Below are 21,810 nucleotides of genomic sequence, written 5' to 3' on the forward strand. Positions count from 1 at the left end.
AAAATATTCAACATCAGTAGGGCTTGGAAGGGCAACACAAATTTCTTTTTGGCCTATTTGAACATTGGACAAATGAATACAGTGTAATTTCTGCATTGGACTATTCCAGCTGAAATCCATACACTACCTATAGAAGACCTTAATCTCCAGCACAGGGGGTTTGAATTTCAAATGGGGTTACTTGAATGATTGACTCCATTTGAAATGTACACCCCTCTCTGGGAGATTAAGGTCATGTATTCCATGGACTTCAACTCCAACCATCCATTTTTCATGCTACAAGAATTTCAAACTTTACTTTTAATTTTGCTAATTTAAAATTTTGTATATACATAATTACACATACCTGGAGTTAAAAGCATATTTTAATTTCAAACAAAAACCATGATAATTTTTTTTATTAATGTAGCATAAAAATTTCCATTTTTACGGCAAAATATGGCGATTTAGCAAAAAAAATTTCATGTCCTGAACAAAAGAATTGTCTTTGATATTTTGTGTAAAATAAGTAACATGTATATCATCCGGACTCTTTCAAAATTTGGTGAGGGATGCCCTTATTATTTGTTAATTTGTTACAAATTTAAAATTGCAATTACAGAGGCTTTGTCAGCACATACAAACAGGGAGGCCCCTAATATGTTTTCGTTATTTTCCCAAAGCCCTACCTCTAGCTTGAAAGTGTTTGCAATGTGTTTTTAAAATGATAACCAAGACCTTCTTAACAACATGTCTTTTCATCACAGCAATTTTAGAAATAAAGCAAGGGAGCAAATATAAAAAAATAACAACAATATTTGAAAATCTCCCAAAATCGGTGAAGCGGGGATGATATATAGCCTACTTGTTATTTATTTGGCCTTATGCTGTTACAAATGCTGTGGCAAATTGCCACTGCACATCATAAAAAACACTTTTTCAAATAAGTTATGTGAGCTCATAACAAAACCAGACTTAAAATATTCTTTGCACCTTTGTTCAACTTAACTTTTAGTCTGATTGGACCAGATCTTATGTTGCATTTTGATGTGGCAATTTGGAAGGAGGAGCCAATCAGTAATCAATGTTTAAAAAAGGAGTGATTGGGTAAAAAAGTTTGGAAAAAGGGAGTCAGAAATAGGGGATCATTGGGTAACAATGTTTGAATAAAAGGGCCCAAAGGGAATTCAAAAGCTTCCAATTGTTTTGTTCCAATTTTGCCCAATTTACAATACTAATTTGCAGACAAATTTACTGTAATAAGAAGAAAAAGGTCATTTGATAGCCTAACCTCAAGAAAGGGGAGTCATCGGGTAGAACCGGGGAAGTTCAACAAATGGGGTCTACCTACAGGCCCTGCCCTGGAGTCTTGTGTCCATCATGACTAGAAACTGATGGGTACTGATAATTTTGATACAGCGTGACTGACAAATTGACCTGTGATGTTCTAAATCTGATGTCAGCTGTGATGACAGGCAGTGTGACCTGGAGTCTTGTCTGGGTAGGAATCATTTTGATAAAATGTGACTCTTGTTCAATAGACTTCAAGCTGATGTTGATTGTGTTTAAAATTGACTTCAGGCAGTTGTCTCTGCTGTCACAATATCTTCTGCATGTCCTTGTGTTTTTGCTTTCTCATCCTCATTTTCTTTCCTTCTGGCTTTTCTTATGTCTTCCTGTAACACATAAGTAAAGAAAAAATATATAATTATTGTCAAACAAATCTCTTGTGCTGGGCTTTAAACCAATTATATGTGATTTGCATGAAGAATAGATTTGTTAGTTTTCACTGATCACAATGTCCACATTTTAATTTCGAGCCAAATAAATGAGGTAAAATGAAGAAAACTGCTATTTCATTCCAGCGCCTACAATGCGTGTATAAGCTTGCAGATCGTATTATTATCATGATTATTGGCGGAGCTTCACGCAGCTGGGATGTACAAACAAGACCTAAGACGAATAGTGATATGCACACAGTTTATACATCGATCAAGATGTACGACGAATAGCGATATGCACACATTTTATACGTCACTGATTCAATGATACATGTGTGCACACAATGTGTTTAGCCATCACTCAGTCAAGCGGTGATCTCCGGATTTTAAAAAACTTAAATTTTACTGTAATTAAACCAAAACCTTCAGGTCAAAGGTGAAACAGACATGCTGACCCCTCGGTACTCACCTCGAGTTCTACCACCCTTTTCCATAGTATACTAATGTTGTCATCTTTGGTTTCATTGTCTTGTTGTAATACCCGTATACGAGACTCAAAGTCGGCAAGATGCTGATGGAGACGCTTGTTTTCTGCCTTATATTCATCCTGGACAAAAGGGAATAAAGTGATCGAATCACTGAATGTCTGAAGAATCATTCATAACAATATTAAATACTTATGGACTGTTGAATACCCTGTCTTTCGTTGTCAGGCATTATGGCTAATTTAATACAATATATTGAATACATTGAAAGTGCTGAAACTTGAATGTAAATTGGGTGATCATTGAGATTCACAGAGAGCGATATTTACTGTCTATTGGCGAGTGGAGAGTCGCTCACTAGAAATTGAGTTTGGGCGAATGGTAACGAGCGAGAGCAATCGCTCGACTCAAACGGCAAGGCCTGTATCAGTACTCACCATTTTCTCCTTCAGAGCATGTTCTATACTATTGGCAATTTGTGTCGCCCAATTCTCCTCTTCCCCCTTGTCTTGCGTGCTATCCTTGCCTTGTGTGGTATCCTTGCCTTGTGTGCTATTGCCCACTAAACCAATGATGGGCCTGGACTTTCTTTTTACTAGACGACGTTGCTGATTTAGCGGTTTTAGAAGCGGTCCTGATATGTTGGTTTTACGAGGTGTCATCATTTGTACGATGTCTGACATACGCCTAGTTTGGTCTGATGATGGTTGGCTAAATGGAAAACAAAGAACCAATATGATACATGAAGTCTGAAAGGAATGGAACACTCTGGCAATCACAACATTATGCCTTATATGTTAGAAAAACAATTATCAAGCACGAATCACATGGTTTTATAACAAACTCCATGAGAAACCCAGGAACAACTATTATGATATTTAATCCCAATTTAGGAGCTTGTAGACCTATTGTACTCTGTTGGCTTGGACTTATGAAGGCATTAGAATTTCTATGGTAAATGACAACTGGTTTGATATTCAAATAGTTGGGCGGAACTTAATGGTCACAATTTGCTTCGGTGAACTCACTGATTCTTACTGTTTATGTAAGTGGACAGCCTGTACAGGTTGAGTGAACATGAATAGACAGCTTCATAGTAACCAAAACGATGTGACAGGAAAAGGCCTTGGCTATCGCACGATAATAACATGCGGACATTATATCGGGATTGTTGATTCTTGGAATGTAATGCTTATTGACCTTAAAAACAAATAAAAACAGCCGTCTTTCACCATGTGATATTCAAATTTTCCAGGCACCAAAATTGCATGTTGCCAATTAAATTTGTTTTCAAATCAATATCCCAGCAAGTTTCCATCGCTGGGAATCAAACCTGGGGCCTCATGCACCAGAAGCAAGAACTCTAACCACTGAACCATGTACACTCTCCCTTCTTACCCTCAATTCCTTTTAGATGCCATACACTGCACTGGGATCCACAACATGCTCATCTATCAGGGCACAGCTTTATGACCCCATTTTGTACATTCATTGAAAGACCTTTGAAATTTGGATACAAAAACTCACACTCTGCAACTTGACGTCAAATTTTGCACTATGATTGTTTAATTGAGGTTATTGAACTATGGCATTGGGATGGTGCCATTGTGGTCCACTTACTTTCCATTAGCTTGTGGTGTTTTCCTCCTATCCAATACACTGTTCTCTGCCTCTGATTGCTCCATTGCACTTGCTGGGCTTATAGCGCTTGCATCGCCATCATCATCACTAAAACTTGTATCACCTGCATTGGATACTCTAGTACTAGCTTTACTCTTTCTTTTCACTGCTTCTACTTGGTCTTTTATCCTCCTCCTTGCCTCCAATGCCAAGACTTCCTGTTATACAAGACATTACAATATTGTTGTGATATTTCTGCATAATGCTTAATAACAGATTACTATAAACCATAACCATGTAAAGGGACTTTCAGAAATCTTAGGGTATAAAAATGCTTAGAATTTTGTATTTTTAGTCAAATATAGTGGCATTTTCTTGAATGTTTGTTCTGATTGAGGAGAAACCAGGGGAAAGTCCCAAGTTGTTGTTTTGTTTGCTTTCAGAGGTCCAGGCCTCAAAATACTTTTTTAATATTCGGGGTTACTTTTGAAAACAATTGCTCTTGTGCTTTAACTTTTGGGGGCTATTTCTTGATTTGGGAGGCTAAATAACCATTACCTTTGAGCCACAAACCTCAAAATAATTTACTTTTAGAGGCAAATTTCTATTTAAAATCACCCTATTTAGGCAAAATTGCCCTTTGCCCCTGTTTATTTTGAGCACTGGTACGGACTGGGTCAAGATGGGGTCAAGTTGGCCCCTGGCTTGAAATATCAGATAAAATTGATCTAAAGTTGTAAAGCCCATTTTTAGGTTACCATTATATTGTCCTAATAAATATTTTGACCCATTTTAGCATAAAAACACCAAATTTTTGCATGTTTTGTGCGCATTTGTCCCAGTAAAGTCATTTAGTAATAGGTCAGTGGTACAATTTGGAATTTGTGTCCCCTTGGCTTGGTGGCCTTGGTACGCCCCTGCTTGCTTATTGGCACCACTGCCCTAAGCTATGGGTACAACTTACTGTAGCTTGTGGATAGTCTTGCAGTGCTAGTAGCACATCATCCTTATATAAGGTGAATAGGCTAGAGTAACCAACAGACCTCACATCAGCTGTCCTCCTGCAATATAAACATATCAAGATACAACACTGCTCATAAATTTGGCACAAATGGTTGCACATGCAGGTCCTTCTTTTGAAAGTCCTAAATAAGGTAAATAAGGTATAGCAGTCGCTGATAGAATATGCAGCTTATAGATCACCTCTATTGCAATTAGTTGCATCCTTTTGCTGAGCAAAGCAAAGTAAAGATAAAAGTGAAAACTTTTTGTGGCAAGAAGTGGACCATTTTAACATTTTGATGTGGTATGCATTAAATCTAGAAACTGGGTAGACCTACCTATTTGCTACCCCTTCAATATTGAGTATTCCAATCTCACCAAAGTAATCTCCAGTTTGTAGTGTTGTTACTATGGTACCATTTGTCCTAATGCAAAGACAAAATAACAATAAGTTTATTCAGTAAACAAGAAATGTCTAAAAACAGTAGCAGCACCAGTAATGGGGGGGGCATGGGGGCGCAAAGTGAATTTCAGGGGCAAAGTCAACAAATTTTTACATAAAATTGCTGCAAAAAGTGGAAATTTTAGTAATTTTGGGGTTTTTACTGGAGGCAACAGGGGGCAAGAGTTCTGACTGGGGGGCATTTGCCACCTTGGGATGATAAGGTAAAACTCCAAAAGATTGATGAAACCCACAGAATTAAAACCAGAGAACCAGGACTCGACCGCCATCTTGATACAGACATGGAGCAAAAATTGGGGGTATTTGGAGGCATTCGTTGTCATGCAAGCGCGACATGGATGATGGGCGCATTTGATAGATGCACTTGATGCGACCTGCACGCGAGTACCAAGACGCTTCAGATGAGATGCAGAATTGTTTTCGTTAGAGTCTCCAAGCACCGTCGGCAAGGACCGAATACCCCAATTTTCTCCCCATAGCTGGCCGCGCGATTGTACGTGGCGGTATAGGGAGTCCCGGTTCTCCTTCTCTAAGTCTGTGATGAAACCTTATCTAATGTAAATATTAACAGCATCAAAGCACAGTCAAAGAACCATCATCAACATTCTATACCATTTTTCACCCTTTTTATATGGCAGTGACATCAGTGCGCATTTGATTTGTTCCCAAAAGAAGGTAACAACATCATTTTACAAACTTACCCAACAACTTCCAATAATCCATCAGCAATGATGAACATTTCGCGTGCAACCTCTCCTTTCCGACACACCAAATCTCCCGGTGTAAACACGTTAGTACGCATCTTGAGTACCAGGTCAGTCAGGAACGCCGGTGGGCAGTCATTAAACATAGTCACCTGTATGAAAAATGTGTATTCAGTGAGATTTTGTCCTATAAGGGGACATGACATCATGGACATTGGGGAAGAAGCCATCTTGGACTCTCCAGACAAAAAAAAAGACTTCTGTAAAATGCAAGAAATGCCATCCAACCTCCTTTCTTGGACTCTCAAGACAAGAAAAGACATCTGCAAAATCTTTAACTTTTGGGGTAAAAAATGCCATATTTGAGGCAAATTAAGAAGCCTGTAAAATCGCAAACCTGCAGGCCTGTACAGCAGAACACCACTTAAAAATCATTTGAACACTTTACCTTGTTGTGTTATTTTAGTGTTTACTAACACCCCTAAACATTCACTGTAAAAGGATTATATTTTTAACACAAGATAGTGTTAAAGGTGTGCTTTTAAGTGTGCTTTTTATCACTATCTTAATGTGTTGGAAACATAAACATCTTCATATTTTTTCACATGTATTAAGTGATTTTTTATTGTTTATAAATTAACACCTCTATACCTTCACTGTACAAGCAAGTGTTTATTTAAGTGTTCAAGTGTTTGATATTATTGCTCTGTTGTTTTTGCATTGTGCAGGATATTTTGAGGGGTACAGGACCAAAAAAAGGATCTTTTCAAATGAAAAATGGACTTGTGCAGATTTTTTGTAAAAAGTTTGGTTTTTTTTGGAAGGGGGGACTTTTTGAACCTTAAATTACCCAAAAATTAACCTTTTGTCAATATTTACTCTACTTTAAAACATTTTTATTAGGAAAATAGCAAAAGGTGGACCTTTGTGCACTCTAAGACATAAAGGTTCTAAATAGAACCTTTTTTGTCCTCTCAGGAGAACCCTCCCTCTTGAAGCTATAAAAAGGTTCTTTAATTTTGGAGAACCCTTAAAATGGTTCTGTATCACATTTTTGGGGCCATTTTCAATGGTTTTGGAACCATTTTTGGTTCTTTAGAGGATTCTCCTGATAGGACAACTTTAGAACCTTTTTAGAACCTTTTATTTTCTTAGAGTGTAGATGGAGGGGATTCTGCCTCATCCCCTGCACCCAGGTATACTGCCAGAGACTTCTCACAGCTTAATTAGCTTCTTCTGAATTAGATTGCTCAGAGTAGTTCTGTGTGTGTATGCATAGCTATTTGAGGACCCTCAAATACCTATGGTGTATGCTAGAATCCATTCGTTGCTGGTTGAAGTCTTAGTGGAATGTTTTTAATTTCACATTAATTTCTATGAAAGATAGAATTTGTGGAAAGCAAATTGAAGTTATGATGAATAGAATAGCTGCCACGAGTCGAGTGAGGTAACAGTGGTTCATCATGTTCATGCAGAAACAACATAAATTATTACAGGACTCACTGATGAGTACTGAATGTGTTGCTTCCATGATTTGTTTCATTAATGTTGATTCTTGTATTACCAAAAAGTTGGGAGTTGATTCTGATATTGGATTTGTCAGTTACAAGTCAAACTAATAATTATATATTGTTGCATGTGACTTTTTTTCTTTTTTTTACTATTTCTTTACCTATATAAATGAATAAATAGTTAAAAAAGGAAAATTCAAAAATATATAATAACACATCTGTTTCATGACAGACAGAAATACAATTTGGACATTTTTAATTGAATTCTGTCCAGCAAGTCCCAGTAGGTCTAATTATATGTAAAATACACAAGCAAAGCTTTTAAATGTAACAATTTGGGATATTTTCAAACACCAATAGTAAAATAGAATATCAATAAAGTCCTTATTTTTTGGATACAAAATTCAATTGAATATAGCCTTGGGAGCGTATAGAGAGGGTGCGAATCCTGTTGTTATTCAATTATTACCTTTTTGAGTGTTTTCAGGTTAACATGAAGTGCCACTTCAGCTCTCATTTTGTCTGGTAGTAATCCTAAAGAATTAACATCACCTTCATCTCTGCAATGAAAATGATATATTTTTAAAAAAATTCCATTAAAATGGGATGGTCCCAACAATAGAGGGTTTTATAGTGTCAGTCTCACGAGGGCTTGAATTTCTTACACACACTTACAATATATTGAGCCGGCTAAACTGAAGCGTAACTATATACTTCTTTATCCTTCCCAAATTTAATATATTATGAAAGGCTACCAACATTTTTGCAGAAAGAAACTGAAAAACAGTAATTAAAGTAGAAGTAAATGAATGAAAGAAAGAAAAATGAAAGAGAAACGAAAGAAAGAAAAGAACAAAAGAAAGATAGAAATCTTGAATTAAAGAGAAATGAAAGAAAGAAAGAAAGGAAAGAAAAAAGAAGAGAAGAGAAGAGAAGAGAAGAGAAAAAAAGAAAATAAATAAAAATAAAATGGAAGTGAGAGAGGAAGAATGAAACGGAAAAACATAAGAAAAAGAAAGCCCAACCGACCCAGAATTTAAAGTTTATTTTGCTTAAATCATAAAATTATACCATATTTTGGCTGAAATTTAGAAAATATGTCAAAATTCTTCCGATTTTGGTGATGATTTTAGGGCAATTTTAGCTTCCCTCTAGTAAAAAAGCACAAAAAACACCCGACCGTACTTGAAGTTGAAAGGTCTATCTGCCCGTAGAAAAGGGTGGGTTTTTTAGTCGCATAATAGTTTTTTTCTGATCATTTTAATGCAAATTTTGAACAAATTGTATCAGCAAATTCATATAGCGATAAAATGCCAAGATTACACATAAATATAAAATTTGAAAGAGGGACTCTTAAATAAACATTTAAAAACCAAAAGCAAAAATCAAGAAGTACATATTAAAATTGATTTACTATATTATTTAAATGATGCTCCTCGCCTAAAAAAAATCCGGACCGTGTTTTGTATCTGGAAAATGTTACCGTACGTATTTACAAACTAAAATGTCAGACGAATTCGTCTATGGATTGTCTGAAATATATAACATTTGGAAGAGGGACTATGAATAGTTTTTTTTAATTAACTTAAATTTATCAAAAATGGTAAAAACTGAAAAAGTTGATTTAAATCAGCGATTTGTTTAAATCATTTGATTATCAATTGATTTTTAAATTGACCAAAATCAGGTTTTTGATCAAAAATCACATTTTAAATCAAAATATCACAATGTGAACCAAAAATCACATTGTAAACCAAAAATCACATGAATTGAGTAAAATTTACCCCAAAGTAAAAAAGGGAAAAGATTTTGCTCTGCTGTTTAGTAAAATTTTGCACAATACCGGAGTAAACGTGTTACATAATCAAGTTGAGTAAACTTTACAGTTAGAAGGGACGTTACCTTTTACCATCCAAAAGAGTGATTTTATCAATGATTTAGTAATATTTTTTAAGAGTGTACAATTGTGCTAATTCATTTCATCTTTTTAAGGTTATACTAAACTTTGTAATGATCGATCCAGAATGAGACTGCATGTAGCCCCCTTTAAAATTATCTATTTCTGGAAATAAATATCGTAGAGAAAAAACGCAAACTACGTCTAAAAGCTGAAAGTGTAAGGGTTATTATTATGCTTGAATTTTCCACTTGGCTCAAAAAGAAATGTACTTTTCAAACATTTCAATTTTTTTTTCAATATCCGAGCATCAAGATTTTTGGGAACACGGCCATAATTTCTCAGTGGAAGTGGCGATTTTGTTGGGAACTACGACGCACATTACAAACAAGTCAATAAAAGAATGTGCATATTCATTCTTGATATTGCTTGTCTCGATTTGTTTTAGTAAGCTTACATGTTGGCCGAATTTGAAGTAAAATGGCCTCCACTTGTATGTTGTTTTGTAACCAGTAATAATAATTCCGTGCACGATTTCATAGACAAAATTCTGACCTACATTATTTCTATAAACCCTCTTCTACATGCAGGTGCTATTTAAATTTTTATTTCGATAGCAGAAAATTGAGATATTGGCTATTTTTCCGACTCGCTGCTGCCAAATTGTCTTGTTTCGCGATAAAAAGATACAGCGGAATCAAAATTTTTTAGAACCATTTCACCTCGTTTCGGCTTGTGCTTTGAAGTACAAACTTCAAAATTGATATAGTGATTCAATATTTCAAGCTGCGTCATACTGTGTTTTTCTTACCTCTGATTGTCGCTGCTCAAGGCCAAAATTCGAACATTTTTGGACAGAACTGACACTCGCATTTTTTTTTAAACTACACGTTGTTTTCCTCGTACGTACGACGGGCTGTAATTGTCCGATTCCTGACGTCACAAAGTAGTGTTGCTGAGTTTGGATTTTAAAATATTTAGGTATTTTCTAGCTTAAAATCTAGCACCAATGAACCTGGTGCATGGGAGGGGAAAATGGGGGGGTAGTTAGGGCTCGAAAAAAAATGTGCACATTTTCATGCTTGCTGCGCTTGCAACAGGTAGGGGCCTAGATATCTAGAAATCCATGGGTATGGAAATTGGGGATCCCAAAGTGGCATGTGCAAATGGGGTGTGGAATTTTTGGCAGGCCAAGGGGGAGGGGGGGGGGGGCACAAAAATGTTGGCAGTCCAGTGGGGTGGGGACAAGCGATTTTTGGCTGGCCGAGACGGGAGGCAAGCGATTTTTAGCGAGTCGCTTGGAAATTTAGTAGGCTAATACCGGTATTGCACAGCCTTTCGAGAAAGCATTTTTTTGGCAAGCCGGGCCGAGGGGAGGGAATAAATTTTGGCAGGTCGAAAAGGAGGAAGAACTCGATTTTACCTAGCTCACATTAAAGGGTCATTTCGTGATTCACAGCCTCATATAGGGGCCTACGTCCTTTCAGGCTCACTAGATTTTTATACCACTCATCCCGCTCTGCGCCGCCACATGGCTATGTACAAACATTTTCACGCAGATCAATTCGTAAAGCAATGGAAAATATTGCCAAATTTGAATTTCGTTTTAAAGGCCTACTCCCCATTAAAAAAAAAAAAAAAAAAAAAAAAAAAAACACTAATTTTTGGGGATTAAAAAAAGTTCTGTCAAATGAAACAAAGGCCTGCCTCAATCCTAATCATTCATTTAATAGGCCAGGCCTTCATTTCTGAAAATAGCAGGCGCTCAGTTAGTCACTCTCCTATGTGTACTGAGGAGCTTGACAAGGAGCTCAATTATATAATATCAATATTAAACCATAGGATTTTCAAGAAGTGAGCAGCTCAATAAATGCCATTATTAGGCCTACGATATTTTATTTGACTGTGATCCGTTTTAATACTAATAGGCTATATACACTGTATATAGGCCTACATTTAAAATTTCTAAAATTGGTGGAATTGAACAAGCTCTAAATTTCTCATACGTCCAGCATAACCAAGGGCAACTGGGGGTGGGGTGGGAAAGCCCCCTAGCTATGGCCATACCCGTAGTGGCGGAACCAGAATTTTTTCGCGGGGCATGGGGGAAGTGAATTTGAGACGGGGGCACTTGGAAATCATTGCACTAAATTGCCGCAAAAAGTGGAAAATTACATAATTGTGGGGATTTTGCCTAAATACTGGGTGGGAAAGAAAAAAAAATATTGGGGAAATACTGCCCCCCCTAGCGGCGCCACTGCATATCCATCCATGATGCTAGAATGACGGAAGTTCTGGCGCTGAAATTCAATTTCAATATCACGAGTTTTTATCAGGGATTTTACCAAGGGAAGGCGATAGGTGTAGGATTTTGCTGATATACTTAGTATACCAGGCAACCCGAGAAAGGAACTGAGGTGTGGCTAAATAAGGGAGTGTTCATTATAAATATTTTCCATTTAATACTTTTGACGCCAAGAGCATAATTATTTGAAGCGTACATCGTGTCAGTCACATGGTCACATATTTTCTGTTGAAAGAGAAACGCACATGTCTCTGATTAGCTCGGGGATTAGCTACTGCGCGCTGCGTGCTGGCCTGTTGTTGTCGAGTGGAAATGCGAAATTTATGAATGAACTTCCGCAACTTTGCAACATCATCACGCAGCGGCGTAGCTGGGATTTTTTCCAGGAGGGGCAAGACTGTAGGCCCTATGGGGCGGGGCCCAAATCCACCAAATTTCCCACTGGGGATATATTGATAATAATCGTATATGGTAGGCCTATTGAGCTGTATTGCATATCGTTTGGATTCCCCATCTCTCTACCCCTCCTCTCACCCTCTCTTTTTCCTCTTCTCCCCCCCTCCTCTTTTTTTTTCCTTGCACTAGGGGCGGGGCCCAAATAGGCAATTTTGCAATTGCCCCCCCCCAGGCAGCTACGCTACTGTCATCACGGTAGACATACGCGGTAGCCTACAACTACAAGAAAGGTTTACAGACAAATATAGGCCTAGTAGGCCTATCAAAATGTTATATTTTTATATTTTCTGGTGGACTCGCGGAGAATATCATGTCATGGAGGTCCCGGCGCTGGGTTGGGGGGGGTTCTCAAGGCATTTTGGTATGCCTACCCATGCTTGATTCCGGGAGGTTTTTCCGGGAGGTTTTTTAGCAGGCCCGACCATTTTTTTAAATAACAACACCTCGGGCGGGTCTCTTCAAAACATTTGTACCGCGGGGATCAAAGTCACCCAAATTTGGCCTAATTTGACGCTTTTTTAAGGGCACTTTTGCCAAAATGCGCCCAAAAGTTGGTCTTCGCTGTAAACCCACCCATCATAGTCGTTGAAAAGGTAGGCCTACCCCAAAACTGTGGCATGATCCACGAACCCGAGGGAGAGACCTCCGCGGGTAAAAACACACCTCTAGCGGGACCAAATTTATAATTTAAAATAGGCCTACATTTTGGAAGCCAGTCATCACGACAAAACGGGCCATGGTAGTGTTAATGGTATTAACACTTTGATTTTAGGCTTAAATAACGAGTGTAGGCCTATAAATTGCAAATTTGCACACACCCCGGGGGAACCTTCTCAAGTTGGTTTGGGTAAGGATGTGAGGCTGTGACTCCGAAAAACTACGGTACGATTTTAAACCAAATTTGAATAAAACAGACCCAAAATTGTATCAACTTTTGGACTGAAAGTTTCGCAAATTTTTACTTTTTCGAGAAAATTATTGAAAAATACCCTTCTTAAACCTAATTTTCATGACACTGAGGGTCAATAAAATCATGGCTAAAAATACAACAGAGTCTAAACTAAATGGCTGAAAATGCACCCCAAATCTGCCGCACATCCCCACGACACATTTCACCTTATAGATTTTGAAAATTGTCGCAATAAAATAGGCCCGAACTTATCCCAAATTATCCCCCCCGAAAAAATATTTTTTTGCAGGTGAGGTTGGAGTCTTATTATTTTTATTCTCAGAGAGGATAGGGGTTGATATTTTTAGCAGGGTACAGTTTGTCTTGCTTTTGTTTTGTTTTTTGACGTTGAAGTTCCAGATTCTTTTTTTCATAATTATATTATTATTCATTTATTATTTATACCCTGTACGTGGGGAAAAAGACACACGACAGCTACAGAGAAGCCACCCAAAAACTCCTGTGAAGTGCATGAAAATGCCCCGAAAATGTGCCAACCGAAACACCCGAACAGGAAGATAAAATAAAAAAAACAAAACCAAAAACCCAGGAAATTTCCCGAAATAAGTTCCAAATTCTTTGTCCCCCACTAAAATATATTATGAACACTCCCTTATGAAGTCTGCCCTCTTCCGGCTATTCGGGTAGTAGGCGTTGACAATTACCTATATTTTTGAAGCATGTTTGAACCCGATTTGTTCTCTATTCACATTTTTAACGTTGCAAGTAACATTTCAAGACCTCTATTTGTGACAGGTATTTAATTATCTTGCTAGAGATGTGCCTAAAGTTGAAATTCAATATTTCGGATCGCAAAGATCGAGAGATATAAAGTTGCTGAATATCAGTTTAACACCATGGATCATATGGGCGTCTTATATGAACGATTATGATAGCTAAGCAAAAATGGCTGGGACACAGGTTGTATAAATACTACATGAATATTCATGAACTATACAGATTCCATTCTTCTCTAATAATAAAGATGTCAATCACTCTCCTAGACGACAGTTGCTTGGCGCTTGTAAACAAATCGAATAATAGTGCTTGACAAGAGCTAAAAAATAGGCTAAAAACACATTTTCACACATTTTTTCCGGATTTTTTATTTCACATGATAAGTAGACATATTTTCTTACGTATAAGGTAATAATATATTTTTTCTGGAGGTAAAGCCCTTCAACACTTTGTTTAACCTTAATGGCAATCAACATGATGAATGATGAGAGATTTTTACTTCAAGATGATGCAAATAAGAGGGTTTTATAGTGTCAGTCTCACGAGGGCTTGAATTTCTTACACACACTTACAATATATTGAGCCGGCTAAACTGAAGCGTAACTATATACTTCTTTATCCTTCCCAAATTTAATATATTATGAAAGGCTACCAACATTTTTGCAGAAAGAAACTGAAAAACAGTAATTAAAGTAGAAGTAAATGAATGAAAGAAAGAAAAAATGAAAGAGAACGAAAGAAAGAAAAGAACAAAAGAAAGATAGAAATCTTGAATTAAAGAGAAATGAAAGAAAGAAAGAAAGGAAAAGAAAAAAGAGAAGAGAAGAGAAGAGAGAGAAAAAAAAGAAAATAAATAAAAATAAAATGGAAGTGAGAGAGGAAGAATGAAACGGAAAAACATAAGAAAAAGAAAGTATATTGTATACTTACAGAGTCCATGTATAGTCGTACCATCGTTGTATCCGTTCTTGTACATCTTTAGGCACATCGTGAGCTCTCATATATTTCTTAGCAGAGTCCTTGAGGTGCAATCAAATATAAGAAAAATTGACAAGTTTAGTCACCATTTGAGTGAGTTTGCATTGACAAAAGTGTAAATAAATAGCCGAATGTCAACAAGTACTTCGATTTGCTAAATTGCAATACAAATATATTCTTTTGAACATGATTATTTGTTGTCATTGATTTTATCGGATATTGATCAGGGAATTGTTTGGCAGGTGGGTGCTAATTTGTTAGTTACAGAAAAGACGAGGTCCTGCCTGGCTGAGAGGCAAAATACCAAACAAGTTATAAGTGTCAACTTCTTGATTGAATTTGTTTTTCGTCAAACAAAAACGACTTCTTGGAGAGGGCACCCGGGAGGGGACACTCAACTTCATTTGGTTGACAAGCTATATGTCTTTTTCTTTTCAAAAGTAGGGTATTTTAATAGCCTAATTCAATACATTTTCTTTAAAAAAGAATATAATCATGAGAACTGAAATGGTTTGCCTCGTACATCTGGATCATTAGGTGGGTTAAAATCTTGCTTGAGCAGTGAAGAGAATATGTATACATTGTGGAAGCAAAATGAGCCAAAAGAACTTTTTTTTTATCCATGGCCATGGGGATACGGAGGGAGCGAGGCCTCTGGAAATATGTTATAAAAATTAGCAATGTTGCCCAAAGAGTGAAATATTCAATTATTTTTGTGTATGGCCTATTAACCCTAACACTGACCCAGGTTTTTTGCTATCGGAAGTCAGAGAAGATCCGAAAAAGTGAAGAAGAAGAATAATTTTTGACTTGGCACCCCTGCGGGATTCGAACCTTTGACCCCCCGCATGCCAACACGGGTTATTGCTGCCCGGCCAGCAATTCCGTGAGCATTTGACACTTAGGGTGATTGCGTCATCGCAGACCCTGGGATGCATGCATGCGCAGAATTTTTCATCGTGGTATTCTGTGGTTTTTTTGTGTGTAAGGGTTAAAGCATGCTAAGCAAAATTAATGCTGAATACGGGGTCTTTGGAGCGGCAGACCATTGACCGTCTATGGGCAGACGAGACACCAACAGTAGGTAGTTTAGTCGAATGGTGATGAATGCAATCTTGGATATATAGAAATAGGGCTTTAGATAAATGTAAATATAAATATTTATAATAGGTCTTTATCAATTTAGTGCTGACATGAACTTACCACGTGTCTTTCAAACTGCAGCCTCTGTGCATTGCGATTTTCAATGACAGTTCCGATTTGACCTGAAAGAAACAATTGCAGAAATTGGATTAGTTCTTTTTCAGTGGATATATTCTTTTTGTAATTTTTTTTTTATAATAAAACAGTGAAGCAAAACACAATCTATAATAATGTTATAGCACCATGATGTTAAGGTCTATGTGTGAAAATCATAGAAAAAGACGGCAAAAGCTGTAGCCAGTGATGCAGGGGTTCGAGTCGACGCACCCCTTGCACCCCCAAATGCCAATCCTATTGAACATATTGAATAACGGTCCACTTATTTATGTAAAAACGTTGACAATCATCCGTTTTGAAGGAGAAATTCTGAAAAGGTCCACTTTTTTGGCAACGTTTGAAAATTTGAAGAAAAGCTGTTAAAAAGCCGACGACCGTCGCCATTGTTGTCGTCGTCGTCGGCATTTTTAGCATTGACCATATAATGGCAAATGTGGAAGAAAGAGCATACGATATATTGTGTTCTTACCTACAATTGTCGCAAACACGAACAGACCCATAAGATATGCTATAATTTGAAAGAAATATCTGAAAAGAAAAGGTAAAATGATGAACTGTATTATAGCAACTTCAAAAGTCGGATTGTCTGCTTTGGGGTTTCGATGGGTATCCGGGAATTTGTCCAAATCGCACCAATTGTATATTATGGAGGGACAGTAGCTAAGGGAGTGGGGAAGGAAGCTGACAGCTGTGGGTGGGTGCTGACCGCTCTGATAGGCCTATTTCAGATTTTTATGCCTTTTTTGTACTGACTATTTAGCTTATCTTCGTTAATTCTGTCCCGCCTTTCCCCTTTGCCCCCCCCCCCGCAAAAAAAAGGTACTGCGGGGGCATATCAATTTGTAAGCGCTCTTTTTTAAAAGTCATAATTACAACCGTATGACAAAACAGGCGAAAATCGTAACTTTTTGCACAAGATTTGCAATTTAAAGAGAATTGACCATTGCTCATTCTAGTGACTATAGTATATGGACAATATAAGTGTGCTTTTTCATTTAATGACATAAATTTTTTAAAATATTGTAAGGAACACTTTACTTTGGTTGACTTTTAAAACCTATATTTTGGTCAAAAAATGTGCTTGGATAGGTAGTTTTCAACAGATTTTCCACATTTTAAGTTCGCCTTGCTTAAACATTGAATTGTGTTATCTGTTGACCTATATAGTGACGAAAAGTGTTTTTAGTTTGATATAAAAAAAATTCTGATTGGATGAAGGGAACACTTGAGGTTTCGACAAAAACCAATCAAAGAGGCCCATTTTTTAGCTAGAAGCTTCACAGCTCCTACATTGCTATGCACTCAACCGTGTAGTGTAATCAAAGAATGTGATGGAGACATCCACTGCTTGTTGTTCTCTGCTTGGAAACTCTTGGGACGAAAATGTGTGCTCAGGTGTATCGAGGTGGAAACTGTGCGCATGATGGTTTATAAGAGAATCGTTTTTGTAGAAACCTTTCCATAAGCGCTGTCATAACGAAATGATTTTACCACAGGTGAGGTTAATAAATATCAATATTATGAAATGTTGAGACCACACAAACAACTATACCTGCAAGTAGGCCTATAGACTTTACCATTATTTAGAACAAGAATATTTTAAAGTATAGATCCACAAAACACGTGTCATAAAATGTTTAAAAGGCAGGTTGATCCATTATTATGGTTTAAAACGAAGACGTTGAGATTGTAAAATTAACGCCGAGTTTGTGACGCCGAGGTTTTTTTGGCGTTTAATGTCCGGTGTGGCGTGCCATACGTGATGAGCTAGCATGTTTTTATCATGTACTGTTGTCTGTTTACTAGTAAATATTTAGAGTTGAAAGATAAGAGTGTGCAAAACCTGATAAAAGTTCAGTCAGAAGTGCCAGATTTTTGATACGTTTAATCTTGGTGGCTGTCATGCTGTTGATATACTGGCAAATCGGAACATAGGCCTAAATTAATATGATCACAATAGAAAAAAATATCGCACATCACAAAGCTCCCATTCCTCTTTTTCCTTTTTTCCTTTTTTAATGGAATGTTTATTAACAAAACACACTCTGTTTTGCCTTTTTCTGCTTTTTTGTATGTTTGTTTTCCTGGATTATCAAACAATATAAACAGCTTTTAAGCTGTTTAAAACGAAAATATTTAAAACATTTTCGTAGATATATAGGGCCTATTTTATAGATGTTGTTCATTCTTTCTTTCTTGCTATATCTGTATGTCCTTCCAGACTTTTTTGTGTTTTTTCTTCTTCTTTCTGTCCTTTTGTTTAATTGATCATATTGACCCGTCTTCCACTTTCATTGTCCTTTTTCTTTCCCCTATTTAAAATCCTGAATCATTCACTGTTGAGTGTCAGGCGTAATCGGTACTGACTGCGAGGTAGTGTGCCTCACAAAATGCAATACGGTATGGAGGCAGAGAGTGTGTGTTTTAAATGATTTTCACTTCACGCATCCAATCTTTCTTTCTTCCTTCATTTCTTTCTTGCTTTTATTGTGTACAGTTGTATATTATTCATCAAATGATCATCTGACGTCGATGATCACCGACCTGATAGGCAAGGAGCAACCTATTTATTTATTTATATTTATTTAATAATCACGAAAAAAAGGTACGGGGCAACCTACTTTGCTGCAAACTCTTTGCAGTTATCAATGCATCAGCAGATAGGTGAAGTCTGTTGGTTTTCTGTTGACAAGGGGCAGTCTTCAGTGAACGGCTCTTTTCAGAGCCACCAAATATTTAAATTTAGCCGATAAGCGAGATCTGCTTGTTCTCTGTTGACAAGGGACAGTCCTCAGTGAACCACCAAACATTTTACATTTGCAAATTGGCATGGTCTGCTTTATTTTGTTGACAAGGGGCAGTTTTCAGAGAACGGCTCTTTTCAGAGCCACAACATTTTACCTTAGCAGATAGGCGAGATCTACCTGTTCTCTGTCGACAAGGGACATTCTTCAGTGAACAGCTCTTTTCAGAGCCATCAGTAAGTAAGCCCCCTTGCATGGCTCATTCTTAGGTACTTTGTCCTGAAGAAGTCAGAGCTACTCCTGACGAAAGCTTGACAGTTCTAAACTTGTCTGACGGCGAACCCGCTCAAATAAACTTACTAATTGTTATGAACTCCCGTCGTATAAGCATATCCCACAATTTATAGATTATTAATTACACACTTTCACTCCTTCTCTTTGTTCTTTTATTTTGACATACAGTAGCGATGGAAGCATTAAGGGGTCGAGCATTGTGTGCGGTTTAACTCGAAAATCTCAATTTCAGACTATAGCCCAAAATAAAGACGAAATTTGGCATGAAGCCCATTTTTTTTTTTTTTTTTTTTGCAATTTCCCTATTTGGCCCAAAATACGGAGTTTTTCGGACAAAAAGGAAGGTTCTTATGGCAATCATTGCTTCATTTATTTCTTCTATTAGGATTTTTTCCCCAATGGAATTTTTGGGGAGTGTCCCCTCTGCTCCCTTCTTCCCGCCCATGACTGCATAATCTGTCATACTTACTCCCATTCGGTTTCTGGCTCTGGCACATCACCAAGCATCGTCAACGTCAGCGCAGACCAATAAAACGACGCTAAATATTGCCTTATAACCGGTGCGTAATCCCCATCAGGAACGGGATAAACCCAGTTATCCGTTCCAAAACCTAGTATATCACATATGATGAAATAAACACAGGCAAGCCAATGCATGAGTAGTAAGATGACATTCCATAGATTACCGACACGTAGAATATTAGGATGTGCTGCTCGAGACTGTGCATGTTTGGACCATTGTATATATCGGTAACCTTTTAGCAGTCTTGGAAAACGGATCAAAGTATGCGTTCTTGAGGTGGCTAAATACAAAAAATCCAAAGGGGTCAGAGATACCAAATCCAACCAAAAATATCTTGATTTGATATATTTTATCGCTAACTTTTTATCGTCAAGAACTAATATTCCTTGTTCGAGATACCCAGTTCTCATTTGCATTAAGATATCTATGAGGTAGAGAAAGTCGCACAGGTAGTCGAGAGTAAACCAGAGACCTTTATAATTATCATGTATCACAGGCCAGGCTTGGCGTAAAATGATGGTCCAAAAGTTATATATGATGGCGAGACAGAGGATGCTTAACCAGTAGAATTTGAAGTCTCCTTCTGGATTTATTACAAAAGTCCAGTCCTCGTCGTCGTCATCATCATCCGAGATATCTTCGTCACTTTCTACTTCCACTTTATCGTCCTTATTGTCACCTATATCAATAACAAAGGACCGAGAAATAATAAGTTATAATAAAATACCGTATAACCTCGTCTATAAGCATATATGGTGTTTTGATGAAAGCGATTGGTATTACAATAGTACTTGTTTGTAAACTCCACAATTTTATAACTTTGTCGATTGATTTATGCTTTCATCAAAAGCACTCTATATGCTTGTTGACGAGGTTTTACGGTAACTCATTGCCTTGTATTAAATGTCATGGGCTATTATTTATATTTGCAATTTGTATATAAACTATAAATTATTTCATGGCACTCAACACAAATGACCATACAGGTAAATGCCCCCGGAAAGACCCTTGTTTTTGGACCGTCGACAACGCAGTTTACATTAGGCCTATACTTTGTATAGAAAGACGTGACAAAGCATGCTGAAAGACCCTACAATTATTTATTTCTGTGTTTTATGCCAAGGAAGGCCCTTGATTTTGATTGTTCATATCTCCAAAAGACCCCCTTTTACCATGTTTACCTGATCGCAACCCCCAAACACCAATTTTTATCGGTACGCCATCACGTCGCATGGATCGTCCAAAGTTGCAAGGGCAAAAATGACAAAAGGATTAAAGTGGCACAATTTTGCATAACGTTGTCGTTGCCTATTATATTCAGATTTTAAAATGTTACAAATTTTACAATTTTCAATGTTGGGTAAACGTTTTGTCTCAAAACGGTCCCGAATTGCAGTGAATGTTCAAAGGTTGGACAAAAACGACGAACAGTAATGGTTAGGGTGCCGGCAATCCTGTGATTTTGGAGCTGCCGAAATCCTGGGATTTTCGGATTTTTCGGATGATTTCGACGCAACCCCTGGGAGTGGGACGCAACAAGCCCCAGCTGTATCACTCACCTGCATAGCCAGTATTCTCGCCTTCACGGATGGTAAATTTCTGCAGAAAAGAGTCCACTCTTTGTGCTGAAGATTTCTTCTTCCTCCGTCTCTTCGTGGATGCTGTTATTGCTGATTTCACACGGATGACATTGCGAAGATTTGTCCAAAGAAGATTTGATGATCTTCGAGCAGAACTTGATCGTTTTAGATCAGAAGTTTTATCTTTATCCATTTTCTCACGGCTACTGTGGTTACTCTTCACATCGTCATCTAAAAGAGTCGTTTTACTGTTTGATCTCCGATTATCTGATAGAAAAGGGCTGAGTCTAGTATGTCCGCCATTTTGGCTGAGTTTCTCAACATCACCGTTTCCATGGTTTCCGAGGTGTGAATTAGTATTCCCATCATCGGATTGAGTATTTGTTAATTCATCATCTTTGTCATTTGAATTCTTACTGTCCTCAAGACTATGGACATGGATAAGGACTGTTCTGCTGGTACCCGTTTCGTCATTTCCATGGTTACTGACATCGTTGTCATGGTTGTTTGTTGTCATGGCTCCGACTTTGTGATTTCGTGTACTCGCCATTTTGAAACAAAATCTTATTTGATCATTTTAGCACACCGACTGTCCAAGTAA

General features: G+C 37.4%; 1 protein-coding gene across 1 annotated transcript; it reads right to left on the reverse strand.

Moving 5' to 3' along the window:
- Positions 1 to 464: 464 nt before the first annotated feature.
- Positions 465 to 21,596, reverse strand: LOC140146658 (cyclic nucleotide-gated channel alpha-3-like). Its single transcript, XM_072168528.1, has 13 exons — positions 21,189 to 21,596; positions 19,576 to 20,308; positions 16,538 to 16,596; positions 16,012 to 16,073; positions 14,761 to 14,849; positions 7,955 to 8,045; positions 5,972 to 6,126; positions 5,146 to 5,232; positions 4,770 to 4,866; positions 3,806 to 4,023; positions 2,623 to 2,896; positions 2,170 to 2,307; positions 465 to 1,655 (listed from the first exon to the last, which is right to left on the reverse strand). The coding sequence occupies exons 1-13, from the start codon at positions 21,400 to 21,402 to the stop codon at positions 1,557 to 1,559; spliced, it is 2,316 nt and encodes a 771-aa protein (XP_072024629.1). The 5' UTR covers positions 21,403 to 21,596; the 3' UTR covers positions 465 to 1,556.
- Between the last annotated feature and the right edge of the window lie 214 nt (positions 21,597 to 21,810).

This window comes from Amphiura filiformis, chromosome 2 (assembly GCF_039555335.1).
Source record: "Amphiura filiformis chromosome 2, Afil_fr2py, whole genome shotgun sequence".
In the NCBI taxonomy this organism is placed as follows: Eukaryota; Metazoa; Echinodermata; class Ophiuroidea; order Amphilepidida; family Amphiuridae; genus Amphiura; species Amphiura filiformis.